The sequence below is a fragment of the Botryllus schlosseri genome, chromosome 2, assembly GCF_051294905.1.
Source record: "Botryllus schlosseri isolate E-star chromosome 2, Bs_hap1, whole genome shotgun sequence".
NCBI lineage: Eukaryota > Metazoa > Chordata > Ascidiacea > Stolidobranchia > Styelidae > Botryllus > Botryllus schlosseri.
Window position 1 is genome coordinate 16,694,843 of NC_137237.1, and position 18,299 is coordinate 16,713,141.

Consider the following 18,299-nt stretch of genomic DNA (forward strand, 5'->3'; position numbering starts at 1 on the left):
AGCGGCAACGACTATAATATTCATTGCTCACAATCATGCTCATACTCATGCTTAATTGCTCACAGATGACGAGGCTACTCAGCCTAGCTAATAAGTAAAATGAATAATGTAGATGTCCTTGTCCACATATCTCTACTTGCCAATCGCATTGGGTGAGTAGGCCTATTGCTGAATGCTGATACCGAATTAAATGGTTAAATTTCCATAAATTTCCATAGTGACTTTAAGTCACTGACTTACCGAACTATGTAGCTGTACGGAACAAAATGTGCCAATACTTTCCACGTTATTCAATATGCATATCTTATTGAATTTTTTTTCAGAGCTATACGATTCTATACTATAAAACTACCTTCATCTGTAGCGTGAACTCCGAACAAACCATGTCCAGCGTGGCATCTGAAGTTATATGTTCTGTAATAATACTGCTTGGATTATGCGGCATTTTGGCAGCTATTCTTGACCCAAAATGGGAGGTTCAAGATCTTGAAAGCATTCGGATACAAGCAAACGCTGAGGTGACGACATATTTGTAATCTCGGACGCAACAGTTTCAATTTTAATAACCACTGGGAAAAGAAAAACGCTGCGTTGCAAATAGTGGTTGCCGTGCTAATAGCAGGCCGTGGTAAAATATTTTATATTTCAGTATCGCGGTCTTTGGATAAGATGCGAACCTGACATATCCGGCAGTACAACCTGCTGGTCGTACAAAAGTTTCTTTATTGGACTGCCGACGAAGTTGCAAGCTGGTAAGAATAAAGTAATATACAAAGAACGGAAGAAAGTTCTAAACGCCACATATATCACCCGATTGTTTCTACTTCATTTTGCATTGCTCGTTATTTCGTGTTACCACCTTTCTTTATGTACTATATGTTCAATGACCGTGGTGCAAAACGCCGTCAGGCAATAAGCGCCATTTTTTTGTTGTTGAATAAACAACAACAACAACAATAACAATAACAAATTAAGAAGGTGATGTGGTGAACAGATCATCCAATTCGATATACTAGGGATGGTGCAAACAGCCAGTTCATGGTTTACGGATACACAGTAACTTCGGATCTATTGGAAGTTGCTATATATTCCTGTGATAGACATTTCGTTAAATTCACGTCATTGTAAGCAACATTATTCGAATTGCTCCAAGCATACTTTGATTAAGGACTATACTACTCAGTCAATATATAGACTATATAGACTAGGGTTACCATACCTCCTCTTTTAAGAGGATTTGTCCTCTTATTTGATTTTTTTGAAAGTGTCCTCGGAGGACGCCTAAATGTTCTCTTTTTGAGAATTTGTCCTATTCTTTGAAAATTTTGGTTAAATGCACATGGAAATTGGACGGGGATATAGGAAATTTGCGCTCAAGTAACGGTTCGGTCGGCTTTTCGGGTCTGGAGCCAGAAAAATCTTTTTTTAGTCAACCAACGCGAAAGCTCATTTAGAAACTCGGTATTTCGGGAGTTGAGGCGGAAAGTTGACTTTTTTTTATTAAGTTAACCAATCACAAACTCGAGAAAAATTAACCATTCCCCGGATTTTACTCCAGTATCGTGAGTCTGATAATTTTGAAAAAGTGTCCTCTTCTCAGATTCTCGAAATATGGAACCCTAATATAGACAGGGTGCAGACAGAAATACAAAAGTACATTCCAATGCAAACCCTCATCTATATTTTGGATTAGGCCTCTATGACTTCGTCGCGTTTTCAAACGTTCATGATATTGCGATTTTAGATAGCTAGTTGGCACCTCAAGTATTGCGTATATTTACAGAGTATTTGGAATTAGCTATCGGTATATGTGACGTTTTAGCTCCTCGTTGAGTTTCGTTTGTACAGAGAAACTTTTATAAAGCTCGTGTTACTGTTCACACGACCTAGAATCTTTCAGAGGTTCGCACAATCTATACACTGATATGTATATTGTAGAATATATTATATGGCCAAGTACGTTTATCGGCTATTGACGTAAACAAGTATGTCGCTCCGCATTCAACTTTGTGGTGTAGGGCTGTAGGCTATATCTTCCGTTTCCTAAAATGTGCGTGTTGTCGGCATATACATGATGTATTGGCTATGTAGCACTATACGAACAGTTGGGGTGATTCCTGCTCTCGAAAAGTGACCATTAGGGATGGTGTGAACTTGAGGTTCACGTTCGCGTTCTGTGTGTGAACCTCGGAAATTTCGAGGTTCGCGTTCACAACAGAACCTTGGTAGGCTCTGCACTGTGAACCTTTTTATTAAATTTTAATTTGCACTTCATTATAAGATCTTTGGTTCTAATTTATTGCATTTCAACTGCTGCGGGTCACTCTATGCATGGCGCTGGCAGCATAAAAAATCAACACTAAACGAGCAAGCACCCTGAAAACCTTAAAAGTTTTACTTCCTTTTTTGTTACAAAACATTCTCGAAATATCCAGCTTTCCGTTTGTGAATATTTAGTGACTCTCTGCTGTGAGCTTGACCCGCAATCACTCGACATCACGAGCGAGATACGTAGTCAGCGAATGATGCTTATTCAACCAATCAATGACATTGATATCGTTTTCTGATGTAAAAAATCGAGCGGGCGTACGGGGTCAATCTGACTTCATATCTTTACTGTACCATTAAAACCAAATCCGTGCGATTAAGGTGCTGGCTACTGTTATATAACTTGTTGTTTATGGTATCGGTAGCGAGTATAGAAAACCGTTTTACACTCTGCTCAATATCAATGTAGCAATACTCAGACTCCAAACACATTGTCCGGTCTGGCTAAGACCGTTAAGGCGTAAGCTTAAATTCCCTGGTAAGTCCTCGTCGAAATTGTTGGCAAAGCGACGGAATGTATTGATTTTATGAGATTATTATATCCTTTGATAACCGCGGTTGATACATATAGCGACGTTTAAAACGCCAATATGTACTTCAGCAATGTGACATTATGTGGCCCGAGTCTTCTCTAGGTATCGTGTACATTAATATAGGCTATCACTTCATTGAAAGATAGGGTTGCAATTAGCAATATGACGTCACGAGGTTCACGTTCGTGTTCACACAGAACCTTTCAAAAAGTTCGCGTTCACACGAACCCGAACCTTTCAGAGGTTCACACCATCCCTAGTGACCATATCGACGGGGATGAAAGTATGGCTATATTCGCAATGCATAGAATAGATAGCTCAACGTCTTCACAACAAATCACTCTTACTCCGTTTTCAGTTCCCGTAGATACTATTATTCACCGTAATAGGAGTCGTGATGTGAAGGCAAGCACTTCAGCACTATTATACGAGAATGCCCTATTTCATTGAGATGAGCACACTTAAGTTACGGCAATATCTTTTGATCAATGACCACTAGCATCAGCTGCATAGTAATTAGGCTACATCCAATTCCGTCGGCAGAGAAGTCTTGGTTTGAAGTGAAAGTTAGATTCCTCTAATAATAATTCTTTTCAGCGCGCGGATTCTTGATCACGTCACTCGCACTGAGCCTGTTCTCGTTCGTTCTCTGTATATCCTCCGTTTCCACAATATCATGCGCCAGCGACAATCCTGTCATCAGGGTAAGTACAGTATTATTTACCGACCGAATGTTATCCTATCAACAATGGCATCATAATATTAATTCCTTCAATTCTATCGTTTGCTGTTCGGAGCATTAACGTATGACACTCGTAGAATCGATTTCGGAAGCTCGGGGCTGTTTTCGCCCTTCTTGCGGGATTTGCAATACTGTCTGGTACGTCCTGGTACGCTTCGGACGTGCTGAGAAAATACTACGAGAAGCTGTTCGAGTCGCAGTGAGATATCATGAATTTCCCATCCGATGTATGGGAGCCAAACGTTTTATATTCGCAGAGAAAGCAGGACGGTGCTTGGTGAAGCAATCTTCATCGGGTGGACGGCTTCATTCCTGTGTCTTCTGGGCGGTGCGCTAGCTGCGTTCATTTCTTGCTTCTCAGACAACGACGAGACCGAATATCGAAGAGAAGACATTTACGTTCCATCGAAAATTGCGAAGGAGTACGTCTGATGGATTTGTACGGAATTCGGTACCTTTGCAAATAGCGTGGGTGACGGACGATGCGTTTTTCGTTATTAATTTCGCTCTCTATCCGAACGTGTTGAGTCATATTTATGGACTTTTGTAATGTTTGTAATGTAACGCTGTTGTTGTTGTTAATTTGCTGACGAAATGTGAATCGCCGCAAGCGTTCAACTCAACACGTCTGCTGCATCTATGGTTGTAATGCTGACAAGTCGAAATCGGGTGTACTTGTACGTATGTACACTACTCTTCAATAGATTCTCTATGACGAGTCATTGCCAAAATTCATGGTCACTACCTTTGAAACTGCCGCTTCCAAGTCACACACGTTATGCCTGTAGGTCAGGGGCGGGCAACTTCTCCAGTCGGCGGGCCGGATATAAGAAAATGAACTACTTGGCGGGCCGGATTGCTGAATCGATACATTGTTCGCCCATTTATACGCATATACAAGGAATAAATTGTATTCAATGAATGTATTTTAACGACAGCAATGTCACTTCAAAGTCATTTCTCGCCGATAATGACGAATACAATGTGGATTTGAGAAATGCATTGTCATACAGGCGCGGCCATGTATGCTTCTCTCTGATCAATTAACACACGGTGCAATCCTTAATCAAGATTTCAAGGCGTTCGATAAGCCCGGTACACCGATTTACCAAGATATCAATTCATTAGGGTTGAGTAGGTGACGAGATAGCGTCGTTGTTCAACTGTTACCTAATTAATCTCGATATTGAATTCATATGGCCGCGTCCTCTACGAAATTTGAAAAGTGGCCCGCGACCCGTTTTGAGTTGGCGACCCCTGGCATAAGCGGTGCCTTACAAAAGCCTAGAAATGTGCCGGGCTACAAGTAGGCGGTTACTGAATCAAAAATAAGAAATATCAGACTGGTGTAAATGACTATTGTAGTCGACAAACACCATGATTACCACAAACGCCATTAGGGTTGAGTGCATCGTAAATGCCGATAATGCAAGTCTTCCCGCTTCGACGAAGTTACGCGGAAGCTCCACTCTCGCACGCTGCGCACACACGTATAAAGTAACATACAGTCACTAAATTTTGACGTAGTGAGCAAGTAAAGGGGAATCTCAGCAGACTGGGGCGGTGGGCCACATTATAATGTAAGACGGAAAACTGTCCGCGGACCGGACAAAATTCCTTCGCGGGCCTGACCCGGCCCGCGGGCCGTATGTTGCCCGCCCTTGCTGTAGTTGGTTAGCACCCGTGGAAATCTGAGTGCCCCCAGCCCGATACGATGCGATCCAGGGATCGGGAACCTATGGCTCGCGAGTCACATATGGATCTTTTGGTGATATGGTGTGGCTCTTTGATAAATTTTCAATTTTTCACTGAATTCGCGTCTTATTCATAGATTTTACAGCAACGTTTTTCAAAATTTTCATAACGGCCCGACTCATTATTCTTATGATTGCAGCGACAATTAAATGTGAGGTCAAGGCAGTGGGGAGTTATAAAGGGCTCGGAACCACCCCTTTTAAAATTCCTAAAATTTGTGTCCAATATTGCTCACTGAAGTGCTCTTTTATCTGTCCAATATGATCGTTGTTTTCTATAATCGGGCAAATACCGTAGCTCCAAGTTATTTAACGGTCTACATCGAACAAGTCTAATCCACCGAGTTCGATGCGAAGTTTGTATACTTGAAAAACAAAGTTCCTGTCGCGGCCAGTGGCGAATATGCCGTGTCCAAGCCACACGCGAATTCGCCGTACCCAATCGCACGCTTTCAAATCTTGGATTGCACGATGTGTTGATTGATGAGAGGGGAAACGCAGAGAAACCATCGTCGAGAAACGAACTTCACTGGAAGTGACATTGCCAATTACAAATTCAAATTAAAAACATCGTCATGTAGGCTTGCAGCTAAACAATACGTTGCCGCGGTATGATTTAAAAATTGAGGATTAAAGTTGACCAAATGATATCACTTAATATTATACTCCGTCGCTGAAGAGTTTATCCCGGTTTTGGGTACTGATTGAACTTTCCGTGACTGCCACTAGGAAAAGTGAGGTATGGAAATCATCGCGGGTGATGTACGAACTCCGTGGAAAGCCGCTTAATTGTAAACAGGGTGTTACTGAAGAAAAAACAGTAGATTTACACTTTTACTGTTGTCTACACTTATTGGTTTTGTTCTAAAATGTACGCAAATTGCCTGGAGTTTCGAATAATATCATATATAGCTCTCACGGAAATGCAAGTAAAAAGATGTAATTAGCAAAGGGTTCCCGACCCATATAGCTAAGCAAAGTTAGTACATGCTGGTAACCGGCTGGATTAGGGCGGGTGCGGGAGTAATAACATCACATGACGTCACAAATATTCAATTATGACGTCACAGTTGGTTGACATCGTCGTATGGCTCTGCATGTTGGAGGTACAATTGGAAATATTGGACCAATATGACTCTTTTGATGAAAAAGGTTGCCGACCCCTGTAATATACGAACGGGAGCGGTCAAAGCAATTCCTCCGTTTGACGCCCTGAAATATGAGATGCAGAAACGAGAAACAAGATTTTTGCAAAGACTGAATAACGCAATGCACGGTATCTGCTTAGAAATATAATGTCGATATTCATACGGTGGCCACCGGTCTTGTTTCGCTAGATTAGCAATGACTTTTGTGAGTTTCATTCAGGCCAAAGACACGGAATTATAAATGCACCGTGGAAATGGATGTACAATTGTATAGTGTACAATACATATTACGCGGTATTAAAGCACCTGACCTGCTGAAAATCAACCAAGCGTCATCATTATATATCGTATCAACCCATGAAGAATTAGGCTACGTCACGTCACATAGGACGATTCTGAAAATCGGTGGCGATGTTTAAGGAACGCCATCAATCACGACATTGCCTGTATATTATACACTTCGCCCTTATTGGGTCCAATTTATTATGCCAGTACCGGGCACCCCAAAAGAATTGAATCCACCATGCAGAACGATGCTGTACTACGAATTCCAAACATATTCACATTACACACTCCAACACACACTAAGTCTTAGGACTAACTCATTACATACAAGTATTTTCACCAAACTTTGATTGCTTTAAATTCGTTCTCAATTTATCAATGCAACGACGAAATTTTCTATGTATTACCATCCCATGAAGTAGCCTCAAATTTTTCGAAACTTTTCGTCAATTATTATAAAGTTTAGTATTTTTGAGCATATGTATTCCACTTGAAATGTTTTTTCGCGTTCGGTGCGATATATAATTTCGGTAGTTTTTTAATTGTTGAGTGTCCGCCTCTTGATGAATCAGAATAAAAAGGCCTAAATAAAAACACGCATGATGTACAGAATTGTATCTAACTATGCGTGTGTGCTGCCAGCGGTTGCGGGACTATTAGGCATCAGCTTTTCGGACCCAAAAACACACAGCAAGGCAGATATGTTTTAGCGAACACCAAGTGCGACCCGAGGAAGATCGCCGGCGTTAGAATCTTATTCGCATATCGTGCGTAATGGCCCAGTCCTTGCAATCTGATTCCGGTAGTAAAAATCCAGGGAGCAGAGCAGTGTTGTGATGACTCGAGTCATGACTTGACTCGAGTCACTTTTTTCGCATGACTTGACTTGACTCGAGTCACTTTGCTAAAACGACTTGACTTGACTTGACTCGGCGTATCAGAAATGTGGATTGACTCGTGACTCGGACCAAAATTCACGAGTCAATTTCAAGTCATCAAGTAATCGGTGTCGATAAAAATCACTTGTATCTTGCATATATTCGGATTGTTCGCGAAACGCTGGTGTAACCCGTGAGAGCGACTAATCATTAAAATATCGTGCGTTTCACTGAGTCTCGATTGTTCTCTCACAAATAAATTGACCGCAAACGAAGTGATCGAAGCTTAGTGCTTACGTTGTCGTAACTCTAGTAGTAAAGTAATAAAATAGCGAAATGTTCTCTGTTCTTACCTTAACCAAACCTCTTGTCTTATTGAAATCGAATATAGTTTATATAGTTCGTAACCATTAGCGCAGGCTCGAATAATATCATATCGATTTTTAAATGGGTAATGTATTGCGTCTTATCAATTCGTTTCTCTATTCTCTGTTTTGGCTGCTAACTATAAACTGAGGCTATGCAATTACGTAGTTTAACAGTTCCACGTATACGTGAGCGATGCAGCGTCTTCTTGCGTGAATATTTAACTCTATATTCGTTCATCGGTTCGGAATCAATGACCACTCGATGTGTATTTCAGACAGCTAGCAAATTGCAATGACGTAATCATGCCTCATACTTCGAAAAGGCAACTTGACTTAATATGTGACTTGACTCGTGACTTGACTTGACTTGATTCGACTTGACTCGAGTCACCTTCCAAAAATCGAGTGACTTGACTTGACTCGAGTCACTTTCGAAAATCGATTGACTTGACTTGACTCGAGTCAAAATGGGCAATGACTCGAAATGACTCGTGTCTCGAAGGTAGTGACTTGATCCCAACACTGGAGCAGAGGCAGTAAATATTGCACCCCGTGAATAAATGCAAATTGGGAATCGTGCGCCTCTCACCAAATACCAAATTTCTCTTTGAATTAGTTGTGGTACGTGTGAGCGATCTCTTGAGTGGCCACAACTTGGTCTGGGGGTCACAAAACAGTATGCGTCTTAACCAAGTAAGTAGCCAACCCGACGCTCAGTCTCAGAACTCATGAATAGTCTTTCTGTGTGGTATGAGAATAATAGCTCAAGATGCCCCAAAGTTATTTCTTAAATAAACATAAATTCATAGAGTAGTTTCGTTAGAATCATTAAAGTTGTAATTTTTCTCCGCGCTTGGCGCGACGTAATGTTACGCTACGTACATGACTTGATTTTATTATGAGAACTCCATTTACCAGAAACAATTTGATTTGGTTTGATATATAGAAATAGGCATTTTGGTGTCGTCGACATATGTCCAACTGTAGGTTGTTCCATGTTCATATACGTGCCTAAATGGGCGGGACCGAATAGTCTGTCTTCGTAATCTGATAAAATGCCGGACTCCGTGATGTAATGTCAACTTGGAATTGTGTTTGTCTCACAAAAGCAGTTCTTCTTTTTGTTTAGTCCGATAGCCTACATCTGTGCGATTTCAATATCTTTTACCCATATAGCAGCTGGGAATTCACGAAATAACAAGTGAAACAGATTAATTAATAACAATGACCCTCCCCCGTAGATGTATAATTAATTAATTAATTAATTAATTGTACATCATTAACGTGCCACAAACTTTCGAAGACACCACCACACTTTAGATCTACCGGAAAATCTGATCAAGTGGGTAATTGTATGCAATTACTAATATTCTTGACAAAATTCAGTGATTAATTACGAAATTTATTCGCGCTTCGCATCTTAAGAGATACACGCTGTGCCTACATGACAATGCATTCGGGCTTTCGAGTAGCCGAGACATGGGCGGTCTAGGGAACAAAGCCCTCCAGATGTTCGGTTGATTGTCCAAGACAATTACAAGTAACAATGTTAATGACCAAATTCATCCAATAACTCAATAAGTTTGAAAATTTTCGCGCTTCGCGAATATCTAGTGGCACCTTTGCTTTCCATAACATTACGATTGTGGGTGAAGGATCACCCTAGCTCAGCGCCTAGAAGTAGTGGTAATCATCCAATAATAGCCCAAGATCATAGTTTTTTTACCATATTTTTTCAACTGGGGAGGGGGGGCGTTTTTTACTGCATGAAATTTTGCCCCCCTTCCCAAATATTTTTTTCGGGCTACGCTCTTGTATACCATCGTCTATCGCCACGTGGTAGTATAGCTAACGAGGATCGTTCCATATTAGATAAACCCTCGCCCGAAATGCAATCAATAAAGTCATGCGGTGATTGGAGTCATATTGCCATTTCAACGTTCAAAAACGGTAGCATACATCTTCACACTGATCGTAGTCTATAAGATTTATGTATGCATGATTGTACGTATACTCTGAAGCGGCAAATATATTTGCTACTTGAAATTGCATAAACCGTTTCATATGAACGTCTTCAACTCAATTCAAAATATGTATCTTCATGTATTATTATTTATGATTACAAAGTCCGGTAATGCATTTGGTGATAGTGGTTATCGGTCATTGACAAGGGCCACCGTAGTTGCTGGCGTACAATGCGGAGTTCTTCTTAGACTCTGTCCATATCAAACATACTCCTGTGTAGCATTCGAGCTGTAGAGATGCACCTTCTGTCCTTGGCTGCTTGTCAATTCATGCCTCTCGCCTGATACCGTACATGATGCGCAGAAAGCTAACACGCTACCGAGAACGGCCACGGCCCCCGAAGCCCATCCTATGAATATAGCTGTTCCAAACGCGGTACGTTCTGTATCCGGTGATCTGATTGTGAAGAGTGAAATTTAGTTATTCGTACATTAGAGAAATAGCTATGGTTTTTCTAAAACCAAATCCGTGCGATTGGGGTGTTGTCTACTGCTGCATAACTTCTAAATGGGGTAATATCGGTAGCAAGTATAGAAACACATTTTACACTCTGCTCAATATCAATGTAGCAATATTCAGACGCCGAATATACATTGTCCGGTCTGGCCTAGACCGGTAAGGGGTTAGCGTGTATTCCCTGGTGAGTCCTCGTCGAAATTGTTGGCAAAGCGACGGAAAATATTTATTTTATGGGAGTATTTTATCCTTTGATTGCCTCAGTTGATACATATAGCGACGTTTAAAACGCTAATATGTACTTCAGCATTGTTGCATTACGTGGCCCGAGTCGTCGCTAGGTATCGTTTACATTAATATGGGCCAGGGTTGTAACCAAGTCACATGGTTCCGAGTCACGAGTCAATCATACTTTTGTGGTTTTGACTCGAGTCGAGTCGAGTCATTTTCAATTCATCACAGACTCGAGTCCGAGTCCAAGTCACAGGTTAAAGGGTCAAGTCCGAGTCATTGTGTTATGACTCGAGTCGAGTCCAAGTTACAGTATTGAAGTCATGTTCAACTCATGTTTTCAATCCTGCTTGGGTGATATCGAATTCCCTGTTTGCGAAACATGCTCATTCTGTCCCTATCAGAGTCTTGGCACGTGTTTATTTAGGCAGATAACGGACAGGTCCTGGCCTCATTTACTGATGCTAAAGATAACTTTACTAATCTTGGAACTGATAATCAAATATCTCTCTTGTCAGTCTGATACATCACCAATACAAGCATTCAGATTTTATTATGAACACGTCGACGATAGCTCACGAATAGCTGATAGAGAACCAACGAATTCACGTCTACGTACTATCTGATAGAGAACCAACAAATTCACGTCAAGATACTAGTTGATAGAGAATCAATGGATGCATGTTTATGTAGAGGTATTTAGAACAGGCCAGCATGCTGTAAAAGCGTGCATGCAACTATGTGCATTGTGCAGTGACAACAGAACAGATACCTTTTGATTATACTAAAGGTTTTCCCAATTGCATTACAGACTACATCGCAGTTACAGCATTGGAGAAATAATTGTACAATGGGGCTGTTCAAAAACATTTTTTCAAATTTTCCGGCTACTTCTTAAAATTGCTAGATTGCCTAAAAAATCAAATTTGGCTCAATTCCAACCAGTAGAAAGCAATGTTATGAAAGAAAATTTTAGACTAATTACAAATAGAGATTTTCGAATTTTACCGGCTATCTCATGATATTGTTACATTGTGTAAAAATATGATTCATAGCAAATTCGACTCAATTCCAACTAGAAAAAGTGAAGTTATTAGAGTAGAATGTTTTGGATATGAAAAAACAGTCGGCTTACTACTATGTAATTATATTATATGAAAGAATTTCTCACTAAAATACTCCATTTATATTCAAATCCAAAATATTCTCCTCTCACATCATTGATTCCACTTTTTTCAAATTAAGCCAGATTCAGTGTTCCTTTTATGCAACATAACAAATTTATCAAGTAACCACCCAGTAAAATAAAAAAAGAAGTTATTTTAGAACAGCCATATTGTACAAACATCACACAACATTAGCCATTCATTATTACTCACGTGCACAATGCACATACCTAACAAAACGTCAAATGGACGAGGGGCATTGTGTGTTTTCACAGACAGCAGATCAAATCAATGAGTTACACCTCAAAAATACTAATGTTGAAAGGAGATCCTCAAATATGTTAAAGCGGCATGGCCGTAGAATGAATCCACATCTACTGAATACACGTTCCACTAGTGCACTAGATGCAGGAATTGACAAGCATTTTTGAACCACACTGAAGAGCATTGAATACTCATTCTTTCAAGTCGCCCAAAATGCAAAGAATCATCGCCTTCAAATATACACATGAGCTTATCAGTCTCTTCACCATCTGAGTCATTTCATTGGCTCTAATTGAACTTTGATTCAATTGTTTGCTTGTATAATTGAAAAGTCTTGAGTACTTTAATTGCGGAGGATCTATTACCTCTTCATCACTGGACGATTTTGTACAATGCATTGCTACTATGTATCATTTTCTGTTGTTTTTACGGCGGCATATCTGATATCAGACAAGTGCAACGAAAGCAGTGGTGACAAATAGCGATGTCGGCAGAATTCGTCGAATGCGTTGATCTAGCCATTATGATTCGCAAATTTCTTCATCTTCAAGTCATATAAAATAAGCCGAGTCAATGACTTGGGTCGAGTCATGCGTAATGACTCGAGTACAAGTCGAGTCAATCCAAATATTGACTCGAGTCGAGTCGAGTCATTTTCCCATTTCAAGAAAATGACTCGAGTCAAGTCGAGTCATAAAAAAATCGTGACTCGAGTCTGACTCGAGTCGAGTCATGACTCGAGTCATTACAACCCTGATATGGGCTACCACTTAATTGAAAGACAAGGTTGGAATTAGCAATATGACGTCACGTGACGTCATGAGGTTCACGTTCGCGTTCACACAGAACCTTTCAAAAAGGTTCGCGTTCACACGAACCTGAACCTTTCAGAGGTCCACACCATCCCTAATAATTAGACAACCTTGAAAAAAACATCTTTTTTAAAAAAAGGCATTTGTTTAAAGTGTTTTAAAACACCGTTTGTTATAAATGCAACCCTAGATGTGACCAAAATAATGATAAAAAATTAATGAGAAAAGCAACCATGTTGTATAAACATGCAATTTGTGCTGTGCAATGAAATGCGAAAGTTGATCTTGGAAATTATGTAACATATATTATCAGATCAAGTCTAGGCGTTGTTTACTTGATTTTTATGGTCGGACAATATCCGCAAATACCTCCAATTGAGGTATATACATTACAGATATACACCGATTGTCGGCCTGCTGCCACATGTAAGATCGTTATTATGCCAAAAGATGATATTTGTACCTATAAAATTGCTACCCTATCAATAACACTATTGCTGACATTCAATGCCAACCAAAAGCATCTGGGAAGCAGTGATTATGCAATGCTCACATGTACATGGTGTCGTAGTAGCTCCGCATTATGGTCGATGCATACCACGATACTCCAACAATGATGCAAATGCCGGCTAGGATTCCGGACAAGCCACCTATCATGCGCATACGGTTCTGAAAGTATTGCAAGGACGTATAGTAAGTTACGGCTGTAAAATATATCTTGTGTCAATTGAAGCGAATTTAGAGATCTCATAATATACATATAGTCAGATGTTGCACGATCTGAGGTGGTCAGTAACGAAGTACTCCTACCCTTTTCGGAGTAATCGAGTATAGGTTTTGACTACATGCACTACTACACAAGTGATAATCTTTTTAGACTACTTCCACTTTTACTTAACAGTTATTTTGGAAAAATACTTCTCACTTCGGATTTTACAAAGAAGAAAGTAGTTTTGGGCTATGTTTACAATGCCTCCATGATTAAAACTGTCATAACTACTCAGCAAAATCCCCCCACCCTGTATCACAGTAGCTGAAGTTTCATTTCTAAAATCACACCGATGTGTAGTGTCCTTAAGCATTTTACATGATTTCCGAGAGGCGAAACATACCCCATATATGATGTTCGAGTGGCAATAAAGTCCGAACATGCCCCAGACATGGTGTCCGGGTGGCAACACAGTCCGAGTCTACCCTATACATAATGATGTCATGCCGATGGAATCCATGTTCACTGTTCAGTTTACGAAGAGACCAGCAAGCAGTAGCTGCATCTAGTTACTCAACCGTGAGTCACGTGCTGCGCATCTACCCGTACATTTGCTGTCTATTCTGCGATTTCGAAAGTCTACTTATTTTTTATTGCATCACTTAAGTTGATTACTTTGGAGAGTTTGATTTATACTTCCACATGGAGTAGTTTTGAGATGTCTTGGAAATCGTTACTGCTGCTTTCACCTGGACGATGACTACCTTAATCACTTATGTCAATAATATGATGTACGACAGGGTTCGACTAAAACGTTTCCCCCGATTATGTTCAAATGCGGTGAGCTAGTAAGCAAACAATCTTACCCGTATCGCCACGTCTGCGCTTGAACATGGCACAGAAGAAATACACGATATCGTAAGGATTGTTCCGAAGGCTTGGAATACAAGTGCTGATATCGTGAAGGCTCTAGCTGCGAAAAGAAAACACATGAATGATAAAAAGTAAATGCAACATAGGCTCAATATTACGCAAGTGTAAAATTAAATGTAAATGCATATAAGGATCTACCATATTTTAGTTATTTCTCCGTATCGTTTATAGTCTCAAGTAGCGGCCGTGGGAGGGAGTAATATCGTGACATTTTCCGAAAAGACGTACAGGCTAATGAAAGTTAAGAACCACTTTTCTACAGCGAAAATATCCCTCGCATCACATGGTGTGGTTTAATTAATTAATTAAATAATAAAATGTATACCCCCTGTGATATATAGTATAGGGATGGTGTGAACCTCCGAAACGTGTGACCGCGAACCTTTTCGAAAGGTTCTGTATGAACGCGAACGTGAACCTCATGACGTCACGTGCCGTCATATAGTCAAGTCCAACCCGACATTTCAGTGAAGTGGTAGCCTATATTAATGTACACGATACATAGCGACGACATACCACAATGCTGCAGTACATATTGACGTTGTAAACGTCGCCAAATGTATCAACTGGGGCGATCAAATAATATAATAATCCCATAAAATCGATATCTTCCGTGGCTTTGCCAAGAATTTCGACGAGGACTTACGAGGGAATATAAGCTTACGCCTTAGCGGTCTAGGCCAGACCGGACAATGTATTCTACGTTGATATTGAGCAGAGTGTAAAACGGGTTTCCTTCTGTACTTGCTATACCGACAGTACCCCCATTAACAAGTTATACAGCAGTAGCCAACACCCCAATCGCACGGGTATGGTTTTTATGATACAATAAACATATGAAGTCAAGATTAACTCCGTTCACCTGATAGATTTTTTACATCAGACAACGATATCAATTTCCTTGATTGGTTGAATAAGCACCATTTGCTGACTACACGTCGTGTATTTCGCTCTTGATGTTGTGTGATTGCGGGTCAAGCTCACAGCAGAGAGTCACTAAATATTCACAAACGGAGAACCGGATATTTCGAGCAATCGTTTGTAACAAAGAAAGCAAGTAATTTTTTTCAGATTGTCAAGGTGCATGCTCGTTTAGTGTTGATTTTTTATGCTGCCAGCGCCATACATAGAGTGGCCCGCAGCTTTAATGCAATAAATTTCAACCAAAAGATGTTATAATAAAGTGAAAATTGTAATATATGAAAAAGGTTCACAGTGCAGAACCTACCAAGGTTCGTTTGTGAACGTGAACCTCTAAATTTCCGAGGTTCACACACAGAACGCGAACGTGAACCCCACGTTCACACCATCCCTAATATATAGTAGCGCGAACCGACCTCTCTGCACCGTCCGCTTATTTTAGTTTACGACAGCCATGGAGAGTGTATCTACCACTGATGTTCACAACTATACTTGCTTACTTCAGCAGTTTTCAAAGCGAGCAAATTCTACTTCTAGTTGAAGTCGTTTCGGGTTACTTAGATAACCATTACTCTACTCGTACTTCAGTAGCTTTCTTGAATCACGGGTGATTCCCAAATGCTTTAATAGAACACCCTTTTTGTTATTCTTACACCTCACTGGCAGAGATTATTATTGTGTTCATGATGGGATGCGTTGCGGCGGAAACAATGTTCGCATTCATTCCAACTTTGATCCAGTATTTTCCCTTCACCAATGTAACTATATTACCTACGAGTCGGACAATTGACCGTATACCTGCTTGCAAATGAAGCGGTAATCCCAGAAAAAAACTATCAAACGTCGCGCAAGTTTCGGTCCCACTGTCCGCATTGCTTGAGCACTCTTCCCATAGACCACTGCTCTAAAACAAGGCCGGCGTAAATGCTCAAGTTGCCACCAAAATTATATCATATCCTATATACGTCACAGTATTCTTACACTTACACTTACACAACTCGCAATAAAAGGGTTTTCGAGAAAATCATCGCTACTGTACAGTGTACAACTAGAGTGTATACGTGCATAGCTCATTGTCAAGTGTCATCCTCACCATTTCCGCCCTCACAGACACTCACCATGGTATTGGCTTGCGTAAACACTGTTCCTGTATCTGATTGACTCCATTGGTTGCTTTCGTAAGTAGTGACCATTAGAATTAGTGCAGCGGCGAATAAAGAAGAGCTTCCTACTTCCAGAACAACAGACATTGCAAGGAAGTGTCGACACTATACACCTATACTCACACAGAACTTCGACGACTATGGACGCTGGATAAAATAAAGCAAGGATTTAACGACTATCTTCTCACGTATAAAAGTGATTTTCTGTTATGGCACAGCCATCATCAATCACGATGACCACACGAATTTTTTCATTGTGGATTTTATGTCAGCATTAATGCACGATCACCAATATAAATTGCATAGCCGTTCCATTTTACTGTTAACAGAGCAAGGTGAACTGATTTAGCATGCAGCCCTGTATGCAATTTTACAACACTGCCTTCATCACAATAAATTACATCTCAGCGAATGCGGGTTTACGGCATAATTTTTACGGCTGATTTGTGACCCAGATGGCGGCGACGCCTATCACGCATTTGTTCAAAGGCCAACTTCTTCGTTTTGCTTCATTACGAGTGGATGAATTCAGCGCATGCATAAGACGATATCAGTAATGCGCCCCTGCGCATTAAAGGATTACATTCGCAAATGTCGTACGGTATTTCGCGAGATACATCTGCTGTATCAATATGCGTACTGGATGAATGCAATAAGCAACTGGTCAAGAACAATTTCTTTCGGCTCACAGTCATTTGTGATGCTATAGTTTCAGGATAAGGCGGAATTTCATGAGCTCTTTAGATGCGACGGAATTATCAGCATTAGTTTTTCACCTAATTCAATTCGTTAAGGGGAGCTGGCAATTCCTTATGTAATTACCTTAAACAACCAAACAACACTTATATTTCCATTGATGCAATCGCCTCTTGAAACAGCTCATCGAAATTGACACGGGCATCGTGACTAATATCATACGACAGTATACCATGCTTCGTGTGCATGCGAATTATTTATTTACTTTATGCCAATCCATATCATATAAGAGCAGGTGACCATGACCAATGACCATTGACGACACACATACCATTCATATTCACTTCGACCAGATGATCTATTCCATCTATATCAATCAGTTCAATACCTATATTCAAAAACTCCATGGTAATTATAATGACAATAAAGATGTAGAAGACAGTCACTCCCCATCAGGTCACATATTAACAATTCTTGTGATACAAAGCGTATGTAACCTACAGAATCTCACGCGAAGGCTTAATGAAGGCTTAATAGCGTGCTGAAAAAACCTGCATTCAACCTAGAAAACGTTTGCTCCACTGAGACAAATATCTATAGTCCACTTAGTTATCCCATTAGGACTATAGTTGGTTCTGTTTCGCTGCTAATAAAAATTCAATGACCTCAATTACATCCAACAATCAATCAGTCCAGCCATGGCGGGAGGTCGATTACTTCATTTAAACTTGCGCAGCGGACTCGTAAACACAGCCCAGAGAGTGAGATGACGTCGATTTTGTTGCTACGGTTCTTGTTGCGATTGCTCCAATAGTTGGCTGCAATGAGGTTAATGAACGGAAACTGAGCTTTTGATAAAGCCCAGGAGTCGGCAACTTTGGAGCGGC

The 18,299-nt window shown here is 40.4% G+C and overlaps 3 protein-coding genes across 3 annotated transcripts in view; 1 reads left to right on the top strand and 2 right to left on the bottom strand.

The window, feature by feature from the left end:
• The window catches only part of LOC145433842 (protein TANC2-like), a 127,950-nt gene that overhangs the window by 87,124 nt on the left and 22,527 nt on the right, over window positions 1–18,299 (bottom strand). The gene's annotated exons all lie outside the window — the stretch shown is intronic.
• Window positions 293–4,226, top strand: LOC145433847 (claudin-7-like). The gene is made up of 5 exons (XM_080311103.1): window positions 293–518; window positions 650–752; window positions 3,459–3,565; window positions 3,681–3,802; window positions 3,861–4,226. Exons 1-5 carry the CDS (start codon window positions 384–386, stop codon window positions 4,033–4,035), a joined length of 642 nt encoding a protein of 213 aa, XP_080167229.1. The 5' UTR covers window positions 293–383; the 3' UTR covers window positions 4,036–4,226.
• Window positions 9,944–16,913, bottom strand: LOC145433846 (claudin-7-like). Its single transcript, XM_080311102.1, has 5 exons — window positions 16,672–16,913; window positions 16,352–16,457; window positions 14,566–14,672; window positions 13,544–13,659; window positions 9,944–10,457 (listed from the first exon to the last, which is right to left on the bottom strand). Exons 1-5 carry the CDS (start codon window positions 16,801–16,803, stop codon window positions 10,262–10,264), a joined length of 657 nt encoding a protein of 218 aa, XP_080167228.1. The 5' UTR covers window positions 16,804–16,913; the 3' UTR covers window positions 9,944–10,261.